This window comes from Phaethon aethereus, assembly GCF_964289735.1.
Source record: "Phaethon aethereus genome assembly, chromosome: W".
NCBI classification, from domain to species: domain Eukaryota; kingdom Metazoa; phylum Chordata; class Aves; order Phaethontiformes; family Phaethontidae; genus Phaethon; species Phaethon aethereus.
This window is the reverse complement of record NC_138581.1, coordinates 12,014,629-12,038,169: the sequence shown is the minus strand read 5'-3', so window position 1 is coordinate 12,038,169 and position 23,541 is coordinate 12,014,629. Positions and strand designations below refer to the sequence as shown.

The 23,541-nt window shown below is 43.4% G+C and overlaps 1 protein-coding gene across 1 annotated transcript in view; it reads right to left on the bottom strand.

The window, feature by feature from the left end:
- The window catches only part of LOC309415128 (G kinase-anchoring protein 1-like), a gene marked incomplete at both ends in the record, with an annotated part of 61,324 nt that overhangs the window by 17,889 nt on the left and 19,894 nt on the right, over window positions 1–23,541 (bottom strand). Inside the window, 6 exon segments of the mRNA XM_082012575.1 lie at window positions 1,885–1,983; window positions 2,917–3,069; window positions 3,714–3,736; window positions 5,338–5,461; window positions 15,703–15,780; window positions 16,035–16,094. Of these exon segments, the coding sequence (XP_081868701.1) occupies window positions 1,885–1,983; window positions 2,917–3,069; window positions 3,714–3,736; window positions 5,338–5,461; window positions 15,703–15,780; window positions 16,035–16,094 (537 nt within the window).

Here is a 23,541-nt window from a genome sequence, read left to right as displayed (position 1 = left end):
ACAGGTCCTTCCAGGAGCCTGCTCCAGTGCAGGCCTCCCACGGGGTCACAGTCTCCTTTGGGCATCCACCTGCTCGGGTGTGGGGTCCTCCACAGGCTGCAGGTAGAGATCTGCTCCACGGGCTGCAAGGGGACAGCCTGCCTCACCATGGTCTTCACCAGGGGCTGCAGGGGAATCTCTGCTCTAGTTCCTGGAGCACCTCCTCCCCCTCCTTCTTCACTGACCTTGGTGTTTTCACATATTCTCACTCCTCTCTCCAGCTGCAAATGCTGCATGCCACCTTTTTTTCCCCTTCTTAAATATGTTATGTTTTCACAGATGCGCTACCACTGTTGCTGATTGGCTCGGCCTTTTCCAGCTGCGGGTCCGTATTGGAGCTGGCTGGCACTGGCTCTATCAGACACAGGGGAAGCTTCTAGCAACTTCTCACAGAAGCCACCCCTGCAACCTCCCACTGCTACCAAAACCTTGCCATGCAAACCCAATACAACTGTATACTTATTTTTCCTGTCACAAGTCTCTTTGTGTATATTTTGCTCTTGTTCATTCTTGAAAGAGCTTTTTTCTTAATAAAGAAGCTGTCACCTTTCACTTATAATGTATCACCCTAGTCCATAATTAATTTTTACTCAGTTATTTTTAATTTTTTAAACAGTTATTGTTTTCCCTCCAACCCACTGTAAACAGGAAAAGGCTATAGTACAGATCAGTGGAATGCCCAGTTTCTTAATGTCATGGGACCATGCACACGTGCATACACATGCATCACAGTTTGCCGCTGCCACCCCACCACCCCCTCAAAACAAGGATCTTTAAAAACAGAGCAACTTTCCAACTCCAGTGTACCAAAACACTGTATCACTGCCACAAACAATAAATGTCAATATTTACACGAACTAGAAGGAAATGAAATTACATTTTAATAGATGCAGTATTTAGTAGTTTTAAAAAATTACTTTTTAGCAAGGCCTTTGATGGCCACCTAGAACTGTATTAGGCTCTCTGGAAAACTTTATAAAGTTAAACAGCTATATAAACAATCATCACCTTGCCAATATCTATATGCATTATGTTTATTCTGAAAAGTGCAATCAAGTGCTAATTGCGGTAAATATAAATGATTTTATACTTCCAAAATTTCATTTGGTGAGACCAACTCCAGTACATAGTAAAGACAGTTGTTAACAAAGTTCACATCTTTATATAGCAACACTGTGATATTTATAAATGAGCAAATCTATTTCCTCGTGTTGCTGAATCTGATCTCCAGCCTTGCTTGTATGTAATAGGAGAAGGTAAAACAGAACACAGGGTTCCATTACTGTTACACTGCAGCTTTAAAGACTCCTCTTAAATCTGACAAAATATACATTGTTCTCTTTAAGCACTTCAAATAGTGGAACAAATATACAAAATCCCCCAACAATATATCGGTCTTAAATGCAAGAAAAGATTCTTAGAATCTTAGGAAAAAAATAGGTTGGAGAAGACCCATGGAGGTCTAACTCCCTGCTCAAAGCAGAGCTAATTTACAAGTCAGATCAGGTTGTTCAAGGTCTTGCCAAGTACTAGATCAAGTCTTTGCTTTTTCCTGACAGTGAACAAAAGAGTAGCACTAGGAAACAACTAGTGGGTGGATATACCAGATACAAAGTTTATTCCTGGATGTTTTGTCTTGATACTTTAATTACTTTTAGATGCTTAACCTACTTACCAAGAAAGATCACTTCATGTGGTTCTGCAGGAATAACTTCATTCTAGAAAGGAAATAATCTGTAGCCAATCTAAAACATCCCTACAGATTAGTCACATTTTAATAAATATTTTGTTCCAAAAGCATAAAAAGGTTAAATTTACTACTTGGAGGCATTATCAACTACATACCTCCCGCTGAGCTATATTTTTCAGTTGCTGAATTTCTACATCTTTCTTTTCAGGTTTGCACTTCAGCCATTCTGTTTTTCCATCTTTCAAAACATTCTCCTATAAACAAGCAAGTATCATTAACAACTCAGTCATGTGAATTTTATTCTCAGGAAAGGAATCTTATTCTTCTTTGTTATTAAAAAAAAAGTATTGGCATGCTGTATGAAGCGAAAAATATTTCGGTCACTGTCGTGGTTTAACCTCAGCCAGCAACTAAGCACCACGCAGCCGCTCACTCACTCCACCACACTGGGATGGAGGAGAGAATTGGAAGAGTAAAAGTGAGGAAACTCATGGGTTGAGATAAAGACAGTTTAATAGGTAAAGCAAAAGCCACACACGCAAGTAAAGCAAAACAAGGAATTCATTCACCACTCCCCATGGGCAGGCAGGGGTTCAGCCATCTCCAGGGAAGCAGGGCTGCATCACGTGTAATGGTTTACTTGGGAAGACAGACGCCATAACTCCGAACGTCCACCCCCTCCTTCTTCTTCGTTGCAGCTTTATATACCAAGCATGACATCATATGGTATGGAATATCCCTTTAGCCAGCCTGGCTCAGCTGTCCTGGCTGTGTCCCCTCCCAGCTTCCTGTGCACCCCCAGCCTTCTCACTGGCAGGGCAGCATGAAAAGCCAGACAGTCCTTGACTGCTTAGCAACAACCCAAAACATCAGTACATTATCAACATTTTCTCATCCCAAATCCAAAACATAGTCTCATACTAACTTCTATGAAGAAAATTAACTCTATCCCAGCTGAAACCAGGACAATCATAGGTGTTTTCTGTTTAAAAAAAAACACAACACAACACTAAGTGATTTAAATACCTCTTCCAGTAAAAGAATACAAACATTTTTTTTAAAATGCTCTTTTAAGATTATCATGCTTTTGTTTTGTGATATCTTGTAATCAGGTGCTGTCTTCTAATCATTAAAGAAGTTTAATTAGGCAACTTTCTTCACTTCAAAGTGATTCCCATCATACATGCCTGGCTGTGTTCATGAAAAGTACAGTTATCCACTCCATTGTAATTGGTGAGCTGGTCTCTCCTTTTTTCTCTTTTAAGTATTTTGTGAACATCATCTTCCAGCCTATTGAAAAACTCTCCATCATGTAACCAAGTATGAGATGAGTTCAGTTCCTGTCAAAAATAAAAAAAGTATTCTAACTTATCTCCCTTTACACATAAGTTAATATTGAGCTAAAATTGTTTAAAAATATAGCTTAATTCACAGAAAAGCACAAAACCCAGATATTTTACTGTTGTATGTCATGAGAACACTGTGACTTCCTAGAAAATTATTCCAATTGAAGTCTAGAAATCAATTAACATTTAACTGATGAGATTACACAAAAGCATTAAATTAGAATTTAATATTTTTGTACTATGTCCATACTAGTTTCTTTTATTTTACTGTTAACTATTCTTCTCTCTAAGAGTTTTAATATCAGAGGACTGTACCGCAACATAGCACCATTAGTATTTTATCATGTACTTTGCTTCTCTTTTTTTGTACTACGACTGATTTTTTTTGGCATGCTTTTAAATCTGCAAATTGCAAAATTTACTTCTTTAGCTTTCATATAGTCTTAAAGGCTTTCTTAGAGCTTGCTTTTGCAATTTCTCAGATACTAGAACTGCAGACATACAACTCTAGTAAATCTGCATGCATCTGTATATTTGATTGTTGCTATGGAGAGTGACCATACCTTTTGCAGAAATAGCTACTTTCTAAACAGAGTTATTCTCACTAAGTAGTTTAATTTTTAAAAAATAAGACTTACCTCATGTTTTTTAGCAAGGTTCTCTGAAAAAGAATAAGAAAAAAAGGAAGCGACAACAATAAGTTACTCAAATCTTGTACAGCTTGCTAGTAAAGCAAATATCTCGCTGTATACCTGAATGCCTTTCAGTTGCCTCTTCTTAAGATACTAATGTTGTGCTTTCATTTTTTCCTCTATCCAGATTCTTCAGAAAGAATGCATTTACTAAATATTGTAAATTTTAGATTAAAATATCCTTTAAAAATAAACTATTTTCTTTCTTTTTCAGCCTCTATCAATTTCTTCAGTAAAATTTGGAATCTCTGCTCTATAGACACAGATTGAAAGAGTTCTAAAGGTGTAAAAATTAGTATAACAAGTTCTTTCAACATTTGCTCATTTTAATAAAAGCCAGTACCATGAAGAAAGGCAAACAGTGCCTTGCTAATATCCAGGGAACAGAGGAACTCAGTTGCCCAAGAAGTGGGGCAACTTAGTACAACCCCCAAAACCCTCTACTTACAAAGGAAAATAAGAAAGAAGAAAAAAGTCACATTAAGAGCATTTCAGTCCCCCACCACCTCCCACCCTAGGAATACATGAAATTATGTTTTCCCTAACCTCTTCTAACACTAATGAGTCCACTGCTACATAATGAACTTTTAGCTTTTAGACTTAATAGGACACACAGTGTTCAAGCACAGTATTAATGAACAGAGACAAAACTAGAGAGTTCCAACTTAGAGGGCATTTTGCTATTAAGATACACACTATCAAAATTCCAAATAGAATAGTTCATGAACCGATATACTAATATGGTAAGGCATACTCGAGGCATGGGCCCGTGTGAACCTCATGAAGTTCAACAAGGCCAAGGGCAGGGTCCTGCACCTGGGTCAGGGCAACCCCCAGTATCAGTACAGGCTGGGGCATGAAGGGATGGAGAGCAGCCCTGTTGAGAAGGACTTGGGGGTACTGGTGGATGAAAAGCTGGACATGAGCTGACAATGTGCACTCGCAGCCCAGGAGGCCAACTGTATCCTGGGCTGCACCCAAAGCAGTGTGGCCAGCAGGTCGAGGGAGGGGTTTCTGCCCCTCTACTCTGCTCTGGTGAGACCCCACCTGGAGTACTGCATCCAGCTCTGGAGCCCTCAGCACAGGAAAAACATGGACCTGTTGGAGAGGGTCCAGAGGAGGGCCACAAAAATGATCAGAGGGATAGAACACCTCTCCTGTGAGGACAGGCTGAGAGAGTTGGGGTTGTTCAGCCTGGAGAAGAGAAGGCTCCAGGGAGACCTTATTGCAGACTTTCAAGTCTTAAAGGGGACTTATAAGAAAGATGGGGACAGACTTTTTAGCAGGGCCTGTAGCGATAGGACAAGGGGTAATGGTTTTAAACTAAAAGAGGGCAGATTTAGACTAGATATAAGGAAGACATTTTTCACAATGAGGGTGGTGAAGCAGTGGAACAGGTTGCCCAGAGAGGTGGTAGATGCCCCATCCCTGGAAACATTCAAAGTCAGGTTGGACAGGGCTCTGAGCAACCTGATCTAGTTGAAGATGTCCCTGCTCATTGCAGGGGGGTTGGACTAGATGATCTTAAAAGGTCCCTTTCAACCCAAAGATTCTATGATTCTATGATTACTGTCTGACTGAAAATCTTTCAGAGGCACAGTGAGAGGTTTGTCTTTTTCTTGCTGGTTCTTTCTTTTCTCTTTCTTATTCACAGACTTTGACTGAGGCAAAGTACTTTCCATGTGTTCATATTCCTGGAAGATTAAAGTCCCACTGGTATAATTTCCTTCAATATCCAAATATTTTTCCCAAAGCTTTATAAAGAAAAAAAGTATATTGTAATATATTAAAGCAGATTTTAGCCTTTACAGTAATTTGCAGGCTTCTGATAGGTGCCTTATAGTCTTTAAGCCAATCAGCAATTGAACATCAACTCTGTCCTCTGAAGTATATTGCTCTTCACTAAATAGAGAATGAATTATAAGCCTAATACCCCATATAACCTAGATAAATTTTTATCCAAAATCTGATAATCTGAAAGTATAATGAAGTCAAACACAAGAAGGCAAAGTGCTACACACAGCAGGTTAACACTTCCTTTAAAAAACAGGAGGTATACGGTACTTTCATTTTATTCTCAAAATATACTTACTTATTCACTAGGAATCAGACAACTATTAGTATGCAGCAATGCTCTACCAAACAACCTTACCTCCTCTTGAAAACAGACAGACTGGTACATGATAGCCATTTTAATCCAAGCCCTGCCTGTGCCACTCCCCCACCTCCCCATCTGCATTAACATTCTTAGCAAATTGTCACTGTCCTACATGTTTGGTTTGATTCTTAGCCAAAATAATTTTAAGAAAAAGGTTGTTATATAGAAAGCAATGATGAAAATTGAATGCTTTTCTTTCTGTAAAAGCAGAATTGTTTATCTATACTCGTGTACTGTATATTTTAAATATACAGTATGCACTTTAAATTATTCAACAAAGTTAATTCTCAGGAAGTCTACAAAAGATGTTATTTCACTGTGCCTGAAGAGCCTTCACTTTCAGAAAGAACTTTTAATACAGAAATTTAATACTGTTTTTTAATAATTATAGTATTCCCCCAAACTGAATTATCATACAAAGGTATTTACACAAAAGTGTATATGTAATTTTTGCTTCTTTATGATGCATAATTTTTAACATTTAATGTATTTTCATAACATTTCATAGGCTCCTGACTTACTGAAAATAAGAAATAAGTTCCTGCTAGAAATTAAAAATTCATCAGAGCACACTATATCACACATTTTAGCAGCCAGTTCTCTTGTTCCCTAAAAGAAGTACCCAGAAAATAGCATCTTGATCAGCTAAGAGAAAATGTAGACTGCTTATTAGAACTAAAATATTTAAACAAACACAAAACAGAGGGGAGGAAAAAAAAAGTGTTAGCAAAAATGCAAAAGACACTAACATAACTAACACTTTAAGGCATAAAGAAAAGTCAGTGCTTTCATTCTCAGACTCTCCAAGCATGATGGATTTTTTTCTGAGGAAGTAAGAGGAGGATCTCTTATTGAATTTTTAAAAATACAGTGTCTTTATAGGCCAGAAAACTGAAAAGGTAAAGCTAATTTTCGGGCAAGGAATGCAGGAGACCAGCATGGTTCAGTAAAGACCTCCTGGTCAAACAAAAGTGTAAGAAGGAAATACACAGACAGTGGAACCAGGGACATGTATCCTGGGAAGAATATAGGGATACTTTCTGGGAGTGTAGGGGTGGGATCAAGAAAGCTAAGGCACAGTTGGAACTGAATATGGCAAGGGATGCAAAGAATAAGAAGGGATTCTACAGGTACGTTGGTCAGAAAAGGAAGACAAAAATAATTGTACACACACCCCCCCCTTGACAAATGAGACATGGGATCTGGTGACAACTGACATAGAGAAAGCTGAGGTACTCAAGAACTTTTTTGTCTCAGCTTTCCCTGGCAATTGCTCTTCCCACATTTCTTGATTCCCCGAGCCTCAGGACAGGGACTGGGGAAATTAAGTCCCTCCCATCATAGAAGAAGATCAGGTTCGAGACCACCTGAGGAACCTGAACATACACAAGTCCATGGGACCCGATGAGATGAATCCCAGGGTCCAGAGGAAATTGGCTGATGCAGTTGCCAAGCCACTCTCCATGATATTTGAAAAGTCATGGCAGTCAGGCAAAGTCCCCAGTGACTGGAGAAAAGGGAAACATCACGCCCATTTTTAAAAAGGATAAAGAGGACCCTGGGAACTACCAACCCATCAGCCTTACCACCATGCTGTCGTGGTTTAGCCCCAGCCGGCAACTAAGCACCACGCAGCCGCTCGCTCACTCCCCCTCCCACAGTAGGGTGGGGGAGAGAATTAGGAAAAAAAAAACCTTGTGGGTTGAGATAAACACAGTTTAATAGGACAGAAAGAAAGAAGGAAACAACAATGATAATACCGACAAAGGAATGTACAAGAACAAGTGATGCCCAATACAGCAATTGCTCACCACCCCGTGATCGACAGCCCGTCCCCGAGCAGCGATTCCCGCCCCCCGGCCAACTCCAGTTTATGTACTGGGCATGACGTCGTATGGTAGGGAATATCTCTTTGGCCAGTCTGGGTCAGCTGTCCCGGCTGTGTCCCCTCCCAGCTCCCCGTGCACCCCCAGCCTGCTCGCTGGCAGGCCAGCACAAGAAGCTGGACTGTCCTTGACGGCTCAGCAACAACCCAAAACATCAGCACATTATCAACAGTTCCTCATCCCAAATCCAAAACACAGTCTCACACTAGCTTCTGTGAGGAAAACCAGCTCTATCCTGGCTGAAACCAGGACAGTATCCACCCCTTATTCCATACCATTTACGTCATGCCCAGGTCCTGTACTTTCAATACATTCCAATTATTCATTATTACTCTTCCTGTCTTTTAATATATACACACAGATATCACTTTCTTAGTCCATGGGCCATCACTTTAAAATGTCTGTGTAGTTCATTCAGTCCATGACTCTGGGCTTCATCCATCATAGCAGTCTCTCAGGGCAGGGGAGATGGTATGTGGTGTTGGATCGTTATCTGGCACGGTCCATGTCCGTGATCTGCAGGTCGAAGATGTCGGTCTCGAGGGATTTGTTGGGCGCAAGCTGCTGAAGCCAGTTCTGGTTCCATCACTGCTGCATGTTGCTTAGTTTCGGTGAAGCTCATTCTTCATCAGTCTGGGTGATTCTTACTGTAATACCATCGATATGGTAGATAGCAACCATAGTAGTAATGTCATACTGTATTGTGTAACAATTAACATAATACAATTCAAATCATTGACTATTTTCACCCAAAATCAAGTCTCCTTGAGGTACACATCGGACTTCCCCATCCTTCCGCATTACCCACCAAGTGCACCCAGGTCCCTGGGCAAAGGCAATCCCACGAACGGGTTTACCTTTGCCTGAGGCAGGAGTAACCCAGACTGTCTTCCCCAGCATATTTCTCACATGCACCACAGGGACTTTATCCCCTTCTACAGTACGTAAAAGTTTTGATAGGGCAGGGCCGGCTCTATTAGTAGATCCCCTAGTGTTGACTAACCAGGTGGCTTTTGCTAAATGTTTATCCCAATGTTTGAATGTCCCATCACCCATTGCTCTCAGTGTAGTCTTTAACAGTCCGTTGTATCGTTCAATTTTTCCGGAAGCTGGTGCATGATAGGGGATGGGATACACCCACTCAATGCCATGCTCTTTGGCCCAGGTGTCTATGAGGTTGTTTCGGAAATGAGTCCCGTTGTCCGACTCAATTCTTTCGGGGGTGCCATGTCGCCATAAGACTTGCTTTTCAAGGCCCAGGATAGTGTTTCGGGCGGTGGCATGGGGCACAGGGTATGTTTCCAGCCATCCGGTGGTTGCTTCCACCATGGTAAGCACATAGCGCTTGCCTTGGCGAGTTTGTGGAAGTGTGATATAGTCAATCTGCCAGGCCTCCCCATATTTATATTTCAACCATCGCCCTTCATACCAGAGAGGCTTTAACCGCTTGGCTTGTTTGATCGCAGCACACGTTTCACATTCATGGATAACCTGTGCAATAGCATCCATGGTCAGGTCCACCCCTCGATCCCGAGCCCATCTATATGTTGCATCTCTTCCCTGATGGCCTGAGGTGTCATGGGCCCACCGAGCTATAAATAATTCACCCTTATATTGCCAGTCCAGATCCACCTGAGCCACTTCAATCTTAGCAGCCTGATCCACCTGATGGTTGTTTTGATGTTCTTCGGTGGCCCGACTCTTGGGTACGTGAGCATCTACATGGCGTACTTTTATGACCAGATTCTCTAGTCGGGCAGCAATATCTTGCCACAATTCAGCAGCCCAGATGGGCTTGCCTCTGCGTTGCCAGTTGCTCTGCTTCCATTGCTGTAGCCACCCCCATAGAGCATTTGCCACCATCCATGAGTCAGTATAAAGATAGAGTACTGGCCATTTTTCTCGTTCAGCAATATCTAAAGCCAGCTGGATGGCTTTCACCTCTGCAAACTGACTTGATTCACCTTGTCCTTCAGCGGCTTCTGCGACTCGTCGTGTAGGGCTCCATACAGCAGCTTTCCACCTTCGATGTTTGCCTACAATACGACAGGACCCATCAGTAAATAGGGCATATTGCCTTTCATTCTCTGGCAGTTCATTATATGGTGGAGCCTCTTCAGCACGCGCCACCTCCTCTTCTGGTGATATTCCAAAATCTTTGCCTTCTGGCCAGTCCATGATCACTTCCAAGATTCCCGGGCGATTAAGGTTTCCTATTCGAGCCCGCTGTGTAATAAGCGCGACCCACTTACTCCACGTAGCATCAGTCGCATGATGCGTAGAGGGGACCCTCCCTTTGAACATCCAGCCCAGCACCGGCAGTCGGGGTGCCAGGAGGAGCTGTGCTTCAGTGCCAACCACTTCTGAGGCAGCTCGAACTCCTTCATATGCTGCCAGTATCTCCTTTTCAGTTGGAGTATAGCGGGACTCAGATCCCCTATATCCTCGACTCCAAAACCCGAGAGGTCGACCTCGAGTCTCTCCTGGTGCCTTCTGCCAGAGACTCCAGGTAGGGCCATTCTCCCCGGCTGCCGTGTAGAGCGCATTTTTAACATCTTGTCCTGCCCGGACTGGCCCGAGGGCTACAGCATGAACTATCTCCTGCTTAATTTGCTCGAAGGCTTGTCGTTGCTCAGGGCCCCATTTAAAATCATTCTTCTTCCGGGTCACTTGATAAAGAGGGCTTACAATCAGACTGTAATTTGGAATATGCATTCTCCAGAAACCCACAACGCCCAGAAATGCTTGTGTTTCTTTTTTGCTAGTTGGTGGAGACATAGCTGTTATTTTGTTGATCACATCCGTTGGGATCTGTCGACGTCCATCTTGCCATTTTATTCCTAAAAACTGGATCTCTTGTGCAGGTCCTTTGACCTTACTTTGTTTTATAGCAAAACCAGCTTTCAGAAGGATTTGAATTATTTTCTTCCCTTTCTCAAAAACTTCTTCTGCTGTGTTGCCCCATACGATGATGTCGTCAATGTATTGCAGATGCTCTGGAGCTTCACCCTGTTCCAGTGCAGTTTGTATCAGCCCATGGCAAATGGTAGGGCTGTGTTTCCACCCCTGGGGAAGTCGATTCCAGGTGTATTGGACACCCCTCCAAGTGAAAGCAAACTGTGGCCTGCATTCTGCCACCAAAGGGATCGAGAAAAACGCGTTAGCAATATCAATGGTGGCGTACCACTTGGCTGCCTTTGACTCCAGTTCATATTGAAGTTCTAGCATGTCTGGCACGGCAGCGCTCAGTGGTGGCGTGACTTCATTCAGGCCACGATAGTCTACTGTCAGTCTCCACTCTCCATTAGACTTTCGCACTGGCCATATGGGGCTGTTAAAGGGTGAGCGAGTCTTGCTGATCACTCCTTGGCTCTCCAGCCGACGAATCAGCTCATGGATGGGGATCAGGGAGTCTCTGTTGGTGCGATATTGCCGCCGGTGCACTGTTGTGGTAGCGATCGGCACCTGTTGTTCTTCGACCCTGAGCAACCCCACCACAGAAGGGTCCTCTGAGAGACCAGGCAAGGTGGACAGCTGTTTAATTTCTTCCGTCTCCAAGGCAGCTATACCAAAAGCCCACCGGTACCCTTTTGGGTCCTTGAAATACCCTCTGCTGAGGTAGTCTATGCCCAGGATGCACGGAGCCTCTGGGCCAGTCACAATGGGGTGCTTCTGCCACTCATTCCCAGTTAGGCTCACTTCGGCCTCCAGCACAGTCAGCTGTTGGGATCCCCCTGTCACTCCAGAAATACAGATGGGTTCTGCCCCTATATGGCTTGATGGCATTAAGGTACATTGTGCACCAGTATCCACTAAAGCCTTATATTCCTGTGGGTCTGATGTGCCAGGCCATCTAATCCACACAGTCCAATAAACTCGGTTATCCCTCTCCTCCACCTGGCTGGAGGCAGGGCCCCTCTAATCCTGCTCATAGTACTCGTTACCCACTTCTTGTAAATAGGAATCAGAAGTCCCCTCAAGAGGATCAGAGGTGAGATCAGCTCTTCTATTCTTTCTGGGGAACTGCCCACTGGAAAGTGGAGCGACGATTTTCCTCGAGGAACCTGAACCCCCTTTTGTAATTGTTTTCCCTTGCAGCTCACGTACTCGTGCCTCTAGGGTCGAGGTAGGTTTTCCATCCCACCTCCTCATGTCCTCTCCGTAGTCACGCAATTGAAACCACAGGGTGGCTCGCGGTGTGTATCCTCTATATCCTCTCTCTTGAACAGAAGAGCGTTTACTCCTAATGGCTGAGACACTGGTCCGTACGGGTGGAGGGTAGGGCATATCCTCTTTGAATTGCCGGAACTCCTGGGACAGTTTCTCTACAGCAGAGACGCAGGCCCGTAGGGAGGAAGAGAGACTTTCTTCGTATTGCCGGAGTTGGCCAGCCAATTCATCCACCGTTGGTCTCTCTCCGTCTTTCCAGGCCATTATTGCTAATGAGTTGGCATATGATGATGGTGCACTCCGTACAAACTTCCGCCACATAGGTCGCGTGCAATTGACTTCATCTGGATCTTTGGATGATTGTCCATTGTCCAAGTCACCATAAATCACTTCCAGCACCGCTAGCTCCCTCAGGTACTGGATACCTTTCTCCATGGTGGTCCACTTGCCTGGGTGACATAGAACATCTTCCTTGAAGGGGTACCTTTCCTTCACACCCGACAGGAGTCGTCTCCAGAGGCTGAGGACTCGTGCACCTTTTCCAATTGCTTTGTCAATGCCCCCTTCCCTAGAAAGGGATCCCAGCTGCTTGGCTTCCCTACCCTCTAATTCCAGGCTACTGGCCCCATTATCCCAGCATCGGAGCAGCCAGGTGACAATGTGCTCACCTGGACGACGGCTGAAATCCTTTCGCATATCTCGCAGTTCACTCAGTGATAGAGATCGGGTAGTTACCGTCTCTTTTATGAGTTCTTCCTCTTCCTCCTCTTCAAGCGATGACCTGCTCTCTTCCCTCTTCAGTCCTTGTGATGGCCCTGCTTCAGAGCACTCTGCCTCCTCACTCGCTTCCTCTGCCTCCCTCTTAGCAGAATCTTCCTCCTCCCTTACTAAACGAGCTGACTTCCGCTTCCAAGATTTCTTCTTTTGTACAGGGGCAACTGATACTGGGATGGGCTGGTTCTCTGGTTCAGCTGCAACAGTCTGAGTAGCTACAGTGCCTGTTGCAGGGGTTGGAGTAGTCACAGTGCCTGCCACATTGCCATCAGACCCAGAGACCCTCTCTCCCCTTTGCACAGTGTTAAATAGAGCTCGGTAGGCATGGGCCAGGCCCCAGCACATGGCAATGATTTGTGTCTCCTTGGAGCTGCCAGGCTGACAGCATACTTCTTCCAGATATTCTGCTAGTTTATCAGGATTCTGCACTTGTTCGGGAGTGAAGCTCCAAAACACCGGAGGTGCCCACCGCCCCAGGCATTTGCCCATGCTGTTCCACACGCCCTGCCATTCATAACTATCCAGCCTTGGGGCAGATCTCCGGGTGATATTCTTAAATCGCTTGCCAACCTTAGACAAAACCGAAACAATGTTCCCCAGAAGTAGCAATAGAGGTATTATAACTACCCAAGGGTGTTCAAAATACGGAAAAATTACTGTGATGAAGGAGGAAACGTTATGATAGAGGGTAGCAAAGGTATCATTCTGCATTTCCTCCATAGAAAGCCTTTCAGAGGCAGAAGTATAATTGCTAATCGTCTCCACAAGACTGTAGCCAAAATACAGTAACGGCTTTAGTACAGAGTTCAGATGATACCACATTAAGCTCAAGGTCAGTGCTCGAAAAACAAAACTTGCAGGCGAGTACAGCAGCCCGCAGAGACCAACACCGATCCTTAACATGTACAACAAAGACGAGAGCATCATGCAAATCAAATAAACTGATATTGTGACCTGCAACTGTTATTATCTCAAGCCTCGGGCCCCACGTTGGGCGCCAAAAAGGACTGTCGTGGTTTAGCCCCAGCCGGCAACTAAGCACCACGCAGCCGCTCGCTCACTCCCCCTCCCACAGTAGGGTGGGGGAGAGAATTAGGAAAAAAAAAACCTTGTGGGTTGAGATAAACACAGTTTAATAGGACAGAAAGAAAGAAGGAAACAACAATGATAATACCGACAAAGGAATGTACAAGAACAAGTGATGCCCAATACAGCAATTGCTCACCACCCCGTGATCGACAGCCCGTCCCCGAGCAGCGATTCCCGCCCCCCGGCCAACTCCAGTTTATGTACTGGGCATGACGTCGTATGGTAGGGAATATCTCTTTGGCCAGTCTGGGTCAGCTGTCCCGGCTGTGTCCCCTCCCAGCTCCCCGTGCACCCCCAGCCTGCTCGCTGGCAGGCCAGCACAAGAAGCTGGACTGTCCTTGACGGCTCAGCAACAACCCAAAACATCAGCACATTATCAACAGTTCCTCATCCCAAATCCAAAACACAGTCTCACACTAGCTTCTGTGAGGAAAACCAGCTCTATCCTGGCTGAAACCAGGACACATGCCTGGTAAGATCATGGAGCAGATCCTCCTGAAAGACATGCTGAAACATATGGAAGGCAGGGAGGTGATTAAACAGCCAACATGGCTTCACCAAGGGCAAATTGTGCCTGGCTAATCTAGTGGCCTTCTACGATGGAGGGACCGTCTTGGCTGATAAGGGAAGAGCTACGGATGTCATCTACCTTGACTTCTGTAAGGTCTTTGATATGGTCCCCCACAACATCCTTGTCACTAAATTGGAGAGATATGGGTTTGATGGATGGACTGTTATATGTTAGATAAGGAATTGGCTGGATGGCCACATCCAAAAAGATACAGTCAATGGCCCAATGTCCAAGTGGAAACTAGTGATGAGTGGTATCCCTCAGAGGTTTGTACTGGGATCAGTACTATTTAATATCTTCATCAGTGACATAGACAGGGGGACTGAGTGCACCCTCAGCAAGTTTATAGATGCCACCAAGCTGAATGGTGCAGCTGATTGGCTAGAGGGATGGGATGCCATCCAGAGGGACCTTGACAGGCTTGAGGAATGGGGCCTGTGTGAACCTCATGAAGTTCAACAAGGCCAAGGGCAGGGTCCTGCACCTGGGTCAAGGCAACCCCCGGTATCAATATAGGCTGGGGGATGAAGGGATCGAGAGCAGCCCTGCTGAGAAGGACTTGGGGGTACTGGTGGGTGAAAAGCTGGACATGAGCCAGCAAAGTGCACTTGCAGCCCAGGAGGCCAACCGTATCCTGGGCTGCATCAAAAGAAGCATGGCCAGCAGGTCAAGGGAGGTGATTCTGACCCTCTGGTCCACTCTGGTGAGACCCCACATGGAGTCCTGCATCCAGCTCTGGGGTCTCCAGTACAAGACAGATGTGTTAGAGTGGGTCCAGAGGAGGGCCACAAAAATGATCAGAGGGCTGGAACACCTTTATGAGGACAGGCTGAGAGAGTTGGGGTTGTTCAGCCTGGAGAAGAGAAGGCTCCAGGGAGACCTTATTGCGGCCTTTCAGTACTTAAAAGGGGCTTATAAGAAAGACAAAGACTTTTAGCAGGGCCTGTACTGACAGAACACGGGGCAATGGTTTTAAACTGAAAGAGGGTGGGTTTAGACTGGACATAAGAAAGATTTTTTTTTACGATGAAGGTGGTGAGGGACTGGAATAGGTTGCCCAGAGAAGTTGTGGATGCCCCATCATTGGAAGCGTTCAAGGTCAGGTTGGACAGGGTTTTTTTGAGTAACCTGATCTAGTGGAAGATGTTCCTGGCCCATGGCAGGGAATAGGACCTAGATGATCGTTAAAGGTCCCTTCCAACCCAAATCATTCTATGATTCTATGATTTTTAAGATTCAAGCCTTAAACTTGTACAACTTCTACATTAGAATGAAGCCCGCAAATACCTTTTTGTGTTCTTCATATTCCTGTTTGCTTATCAATAATGCTTTTTCAAGGTCTGCTTGAAACATTTCAGATGTCAGCTAAAGAAACAAAAATAACAAATTCTGATTTGTTTAAAAAAGGAGAAAGAGAGACCAAACCACTAAAACCACATTAAAATTTCAGTTTCAGTAAACATATCACTACAGTTGTCAGAAAGTTTCACTGGTGTGACATATGACAGTATTAACTAATATGCCTATTTGTATCGTAAGTAATAGAATACCTTCAGGAAACTGTGTGATGTAAGTGTACGATAAATAAGTTGTGCACATCTTAATGTCAATACAGTTACCGTCATTAAGATTTGTTTATATGAGATTTCTTTAAAAGCATTATTTTTAGTCTTGATGTTCTGAAACATGAAAAACAGAGGGTGTTAAAAGATGAAAAGTGTCATTGTAAAAGGATCACTAGGAAGCCCAAGAGCTCTTTGCTTATACACTGGGAGGGTTGGCAGGGGGAGAGGGGTGTATGTCCAATAGGTAAGCTCTGAGCACACCTAATACTCTTAAGCAATTGAGATCCATGAACAAAGTTCTTTAGAGTGACTTTCTCAAGACTCTAAGATTCAAGGTAATTTGATTCTGCCTTTAATGCATTTCACACAAACATGAGCGCTAGCGCTCTCTTCCCCCGTCGCGAATGGATAATTTAGGCCGCTTAAAGAAGCACCACCAAAGATATCAGAAAGCAAATGATTTTAATATAAATTTGTAAAAAGCGCGACTGAACAGAATTCGATGGCAAGGTCCACTCTATTACTTATTCAACATGGAAAAGGTATACAATGAGAAACCAAATTACAATTAAATTGGAATGATTTACTCGTGGATCGAAATGGGTTAATGTGTGTGTATGTTGAGGAGAGAAAGTAGGGGAGACCCTCCCGCTGAGTCACGAGGTTCAGAGTGGACCAAAATCCACCCCTAGTCCCAGACTTGGTCAGTGGTTTATGACTAAGGTTAGGTAAGGGAAGTAAAGGAATGCCCTCTCGTTGAGTTACGAGGTTCAGAGTGGATGCCCTTGCTTTCTAAACTCCTTCTCAGAGAGGAGTCTAGGTGCAGCTGAATCCACCCCTAGTCCCAGACTTGGTCAACAGTTCATGACTAAAGGGATAGGGTATCAGGGATTCTGGTGTAGTGATATATGTTGTGCTTGGTGTAACTTTAGGACGGCAACAATCTAATACAAAATAACAGCGGTCAAATTCACTAATGATATTGAGATAAATCACAGTATCAAATCATATAAAACTTAGCAGCATAATCAACTTAAACTTACTAAGATTCCTTAATCACACACACATATAGGTGTAGAGATAGAGACACATAAAGAGATATAGAGAAGAAGAGATAGATATGTACAAAGGTGCCTATTAAATATCCCCCTCGAATTTGGTCAAATACTCACATCAAATGCTTTGTGTCACTCAACAGGTGCACAGTCGAGCCTCTGAGTTGATCGTGAACTTCAGGGTTTACGGACTCTGAGAGGCGTCCCACTCGGAGGGAGGTGGTGGTCGCAGCCCGCTGCAGTCCAGAAGAGCTCAAAGGGTCTCACTTGGGACCACTATTTATAGGACTGGGAGATGATTGACTTTAGGCATCAGTGAATTTCCACAATCCAGGCAGGTGGTTTCTCAAGATTTAGTGGTGAGGCTGCCGGGATTGTCTGGAGATAATTGATTAGTTCTGTTCTTGTTCTGTACCTTGTTTAGGCGATCGGTTCCTGATACACTCAGTGCCATTCTCCTCCTTGGCTACACAAGAGTGCTTGGTACGGTTGAGGGGCTCTCAACCGCCAAACCCTTTGTTCAGAGTCCAAGGCTTGTCAGACAACTTAGAGCGGCCCAGGTACAAGGTGAAGTGGGGGGGGGAGTGCACACCCCCCCATTTGCCTTAGTCTTAAAAAGCTATAAAAGCTATACACAGACTATAAAATTTATATTCCTAAAACAGTGGGAATGATGTAATAAGCCTGTACGTGATCAACAAGTGATAAGGGCTCCTCCATGTGAAGCTTCCTTCTCCCACAGCAGGACCTCACCGCTAAATGGCTAAGACACTTGACTTCGGTAGGGTAATCCCTGAGTACACATATATACACCATGCAATATCCCCCAATAAAAATAATGCAGCTTTAGATAGATAAAACAGTGCAGATGTAAAACATCCTACAGTCTTGGCACTCTCATAGGAAGAGGAAGAGATGAGCTTGGAGCATTTCAATCTAAGAATGAACATGCCAAATTTTTTTTCAAGTCATTTAACAACTAGACCACATAGAAGCTTGACACAATTCTGATAAGAAGATTGCAGACAATAAAACGAATTCTCACTAAAACTGTTGATGACAATATATAACAAAGCGTAACAGATATAAAAGTTCATGGTTCCTTGTTGTAGTGATCCTGACCAGAAGACCACTGTACATTGAGGAGTTAGTGATCCACATAACAGTTAACCTGAGTAGGCCCAGGTTGTATACAGGGCTTGGCCTTCAGGCCTGTGTTGTGCTACACATAGCCCTTGTCTGCAGGATAACCTCAGCCAGCTCATTCTAAAAGAGGAGCCTGCAGGCATCTCCCACTTGGTACTGGCAATTATGCCACCTGAATGGCTTTGCCTTTATCTAGGAGTGCAGCAAGAAATGTTTTCTTGTAAGAAAATTCTATAATAGCTTGAATGACTGTCTTGGTTTAGCCCACCTCCGGACCAAATGCAAGCACTTGCTCTATCCCCTGAAAACCCCCTCTCAGCTGAGAAAGGGAAATTGGGGAAAAAGGAAACTCATGGGTTCAAATGGGTTGAAATTGAAACAAATTTAATAAAACAATAAAACTAGTATTAATACTAAAGCAATATAAAGTACACAGAGTTACACTCAGCCTAGATAGTGGTTGCGAGCTGCGCACCCCCAGCAGCGAATGCTGGTTGATGGACGCTGCAAGCAGCACAGCTCCAGTGCAAGGAGAGCAGGTCTCAGGAGCAGGGCGATGGGCAAGACCCTCCAAGGATGGCAGCCATTGAGGGAGAGAGAGATTCCCAGCAGACTCCCCAATTTATAGCGAGCGTGACGTTTATGGTATGGAATACTTCTGTTGGCCAGCCTGGGTCAGCTGTCTTGGCCTCCATTCCTCCTAGCTTTAGCACCTGGCTATCTCAAGGCTGCTAGAGGCCTTGATCACTATGGAAACCTGCATACCATGGCTGGCCATGAACTAAAACAAAGTGCGTTATCAACTTTGTTCTCACAGTAACGGATGCTGCAGTCTTCTCAGAAATGCAGCTTTCCTGAACAGAAAACTGATTTTACGATCCTATCCCAGCAAAACCAGGACAATGACCAAAAGGGGGAAAACCTGGGAATCTGTTCTATGGACAGGGTCTGCACAGCCTGCTGTGCTTGGATCAGAGGCCTTGTTTATGCTATGCCACCTGGGGTTTCCACCATCTAAAGTGATGTAAGATTATGCTATTCTCTTCTTGCAGTGTTAGTTCTAAGAAAAAGCATTTTAAAATGATGCCTTAGAGAGTCTGAGTGCCTTTCTTACTGGGATTATAACAGACCAGCACCTCCTGATGCAAAACATTTGGTGTGGTTGGCAGATCCCAGTGAGAAATGCCTTTCTGTAGAAAGAACAATGAGTAAGAGAGAAACCTTGTGCCTGGCTCGTCCCACACACAGCCATGGAGGGTATTTGCAAGGTATTTGACTGAGGCAGTTTCCCCAGTGCATTGGGAAATTGAGAAGGAATTCCCTACCCGAGCTGAAGTATCATGTTGTCTTAGAAAACAGGGGCTAGGGAAAGGAAAAGTCAAGGAAAATTTGCACCATCTTTGGTTGTTACTAACATGCTTCAAATGAACATGAGGGTGTCTAGAGCTGATGCAAAAAAACTACGAGCTGCAGGTGCAGGTCTGCACAGCAGCCCCATGGCAGCAAACGGCAGTGCAGGCACCCACAGTGCAACCCAGGAAGGGCACTGCTGAGGTACGAGTTATTTGCCAGAAGGATGAATAGTGAGACATGGATCCTTGTTCCTCTGGTGAGGACAAGTGGACAGAGGGGTCAGAGGATGTGTGGCAACAGCATTTCCCTCTGGCCATTAGTGATTCACAAAGCAAAGTGGCCCCCCAGGGGACATTCCAGCACACTATCTCAGCGCGCAATTTTATACAGCCTAATTTGCAAGGTTTAACAAAAACATATCAGCAAAAGCCAGGAGAAAAGCTGGCAAACTGGCTATTGTGAATATTTGACTTTGGAGGAGATAATGTACATTTAAATCCCAAAGAATTAAAGTGCTTGGATGTCATCTTGCAAAATCCTATGATTACCCAGCAACTGAGAGAAGCACAGGGTAATGTATCCCACTCCCTGATGGTATGGCTCCAGGAAGCTTTAAAAGCAGAGTATCCCTCACCTACTGATTAGGACAACAAAGCAGCATCCTGGAAAAGCATAGCTGAGGCTGGTCAGTATTTACAGGAAGTGGCCATATGGCTGTGTTTGACACTGGCCTTTCTATATAAAGTTTGTTTCAGGGTCATGACTCCCTTACTGTCTAATCAGTGGAGTGGTGGGAAGAAAAAAAGTCTTTCTCCCCAAGAGCCTTCATTTTTATGGAATATCAACATTGCACTCTAACAGTGATCATGCCCATATCAACTATTTCACTAAACTTTTATTCTAGCAAAATAAAAGTTAACACAGAATTTGTCAGAATATTTACAGTCCACACTGCACCTCCATTCTTTATGCTCAGTCCCTTGTGACTGCAGAAAACTATTTGAAATGTAGCTGTACTGCAAAACAATCTACTCTACAACCTTGAATCTCATGATAGCATTTAGGTTTTGTTTTGTTTTGTTTTCCATTAAGAGTGATATAAAATCTCTTCAGAACTGTAACATAACTATCGTGTTGCAACTTTGGTATTACTCTAAAGTTACTTGTAAAATAAAAGAATCCCAAGGCAACTTTTACAGGAGTGTAGCCTATATGTCAGTAAGATATGAATAAAAATCAAATGTTTATGACTGAGCTTACTTTGACCATTTTACCACCCAATAGTTAGACTGTATAATTCTCTTATTTGCCTGAAATGATTGTTTTATAGCATGCAGAATACAAGAAGTACTGAACAAAGTAAGCCTGTACCTTAAAAGTAATTCTGAAGCTAATTAGCTCAGGAAATTTTCAAAAGGATTATCAGGTCATTACTCCACTGCTAGGACAATCATTCAGAAGCCTAGAAAGTTAAGAACTTGTCTATACTGTTTAAGGAGGCACATATACAAAAGCATTAGCAACAATCAAAACCCAAGGACAGCATCCAAACATTAATCATTTATCAATATAGCTTTCTGTATTTCCTCTTAATTAAACAGAAAGCAGTTCAATACAATCTTTTTTTGCGAGACATAAGTTGAAGATATCTCTGTAAAAGAAAATAACATCCTAGTAGCTGCCAGCATAGAAGTTCAGTAGCTTCACAAAACACTTTGTAAATCCAGTTGGTATCGCTTATTTGTGGTTTGACTTGGAAAAAAAGTATGTTCAAAGTTAAATACACTCAAGGGCATCTTCAAGCATACCAGGATAGCCCAAAGATGTCTGAGGATCTATGTGAATGTGATATATGGAAAAGAAAACACAAACCTGTAGCAGACATTCATTTAAAAGGAATCTAGAAAAAAAGCATACTGAAATATTCCTTTAAGTATCACACAATAAATGCACTAAAAAAATTATTTGTCCATCTCCACTATTTTTGTCTAAAATGGTTAAAATACTGCCAATAATTCAAAACATTCATATGCAGCATCATACAAGAAAAATCGCTATACATTCTTCAGCAACTCAGCATTTAAAATATTCCTTTTTAATAGAGTCAAGAACCAAAATGACTAGTTTTAAATGCACCTATTCTTCCTAACTGACGTCATAGGGACAACAAACTATTTCATCTGTTTAAGTTAAAGGTTGTTTTACTCTTTCAGATCAAGTGCATATCTTAAGTAATTTCTGTTTGTTGTTGTATTGGGTTTGCGTGGCAAGGTTTTGGTAGCAGGGGGGCTACAGGGGTGGCTTTTGTGAGAAGCTGCTAGAAGCTTCCCCTATGTCCGATAGAGCCAATGCCAGCTGGATGCAAGACTCAGCCAAAGCTGAGCCAATCAGTGACAGTGGTAGCGCCTCTGTGATAACATATTTAAGAAGGGGAAAAAGTTGCTGTGCAACAGCAGCCAGAAGAGAGGAGTGAGAATATGTGAGAGAAACAACTGCAGACACCAAGGTCAGTGAAGAAGGAAGGGAAGGAGGTGTTCCAGGTGCCAGAGCAGAGAATCCCCTGCAGCCCATGGTGAAGACCATGGTGAGGCAGGCTGTCCCCCTGCAGCCCATGGAGGTCCATGGTGAAGCAGATACCCAACCTGCAGTAGCTGTGTTCCTTTTGTGATTATCTTGTTCCTTCCCTCAAGGTTGCACCTTGTTAACTGCTCACAGAGACTAAACAATACCCCCAGCTTCATTCTTGCATGCCTTCAACAGATTCCCCCTTTGAGACTTAGAGAAATAATCAATATTTCAAATAAGTCTCACATTAATTCCTTGCATACCTTCCACTTGTCGAATTTCATAAGCACTTCTTTTATTGTGACAGGCTATGCATATTCATTACATTTCCCAGAAATTTTATACATATTCCTCTTATTTCCTGGAGCTAATTATCATAATTTTGCACATGCATCGTGACTTCTGAAATGAGTTGGAGGGCTGCTTTTGCGACCACCAGATTCCTCTGTCTGTGTCCTTCAGTCGTAACCTCAGGTCATTTTACCATATATGGTCCTGTAACATCTGCAGTGCTGGGTCTGCAAGTTCTTGTTTGCTCTTATCTCTCAGTCCTAAAACCCTTCTTTGTTTTAATTATCTCATGAGGCCTCTTGGTTCTAACACACATGCATTCTTTGTGATTAACTATCTACACATAGTTGAAATGTTAGCCTTGAGACAAGGATAGTCTAAGGACTATGAGAGTAGGTTGTTAAACACACTCACAGAATTATTAGGCTAAAGAGATCTTTAAAAATTAAACTAAAAATGCAATCAATAACTTTCCAGAAAGTACATAAATGTATCAATTCCTCCCTTTTCTAGAGACTTCTAAAGGTTCTCCTTTCAAGTCTCAAACTAAGCCACCGTATTTTTTTTTCCAACTTAATTGGAAGAAACAATTGCAACACTGGATCATTATGCAAGCCAAAAAGCATATCGCTAAGATTATTATAATGACTACAAAAAGATTCTTTAGCGAAGCGAGATTTGGTAACCATGAAGTGAGTTTGTTCCATATTTCTTCAAATTCACAAGAGGTATCATCTTTTGCCATTTCATGTTGAGAGAAGGGGTTAAGGGAATCTTAGCAGTTAATTAGTAGACAAGGTTTGAAATCTTGTTAGCTATTGCGTAAAGTAACTAAAGCAGGAGATCTGTAGTTCCTTACAAAGACAGTTCCTGATAAACTAACAGGAGCAAGAAGATTTGTGGCTCCTCACAAGGACAGTCCCTAATAAGAATTAGGAACTTGCCTCAAGAAACTAGCTAAAACTGACCCAGCGGTTTGAGTAAGAACCAAGGAACAACCAAGTCTGTGCAGGGACAAAAGGTTACCAGCGGTGACAAAGAGGAACCACCAACCTTCATCCCCGTGACCCCTGACAACCACCACTAGGAGACAATGTGCAAGCGCAGATGGGAGGGGTTCATGGAAATAACGTCTTGGAATTCATTTCAAT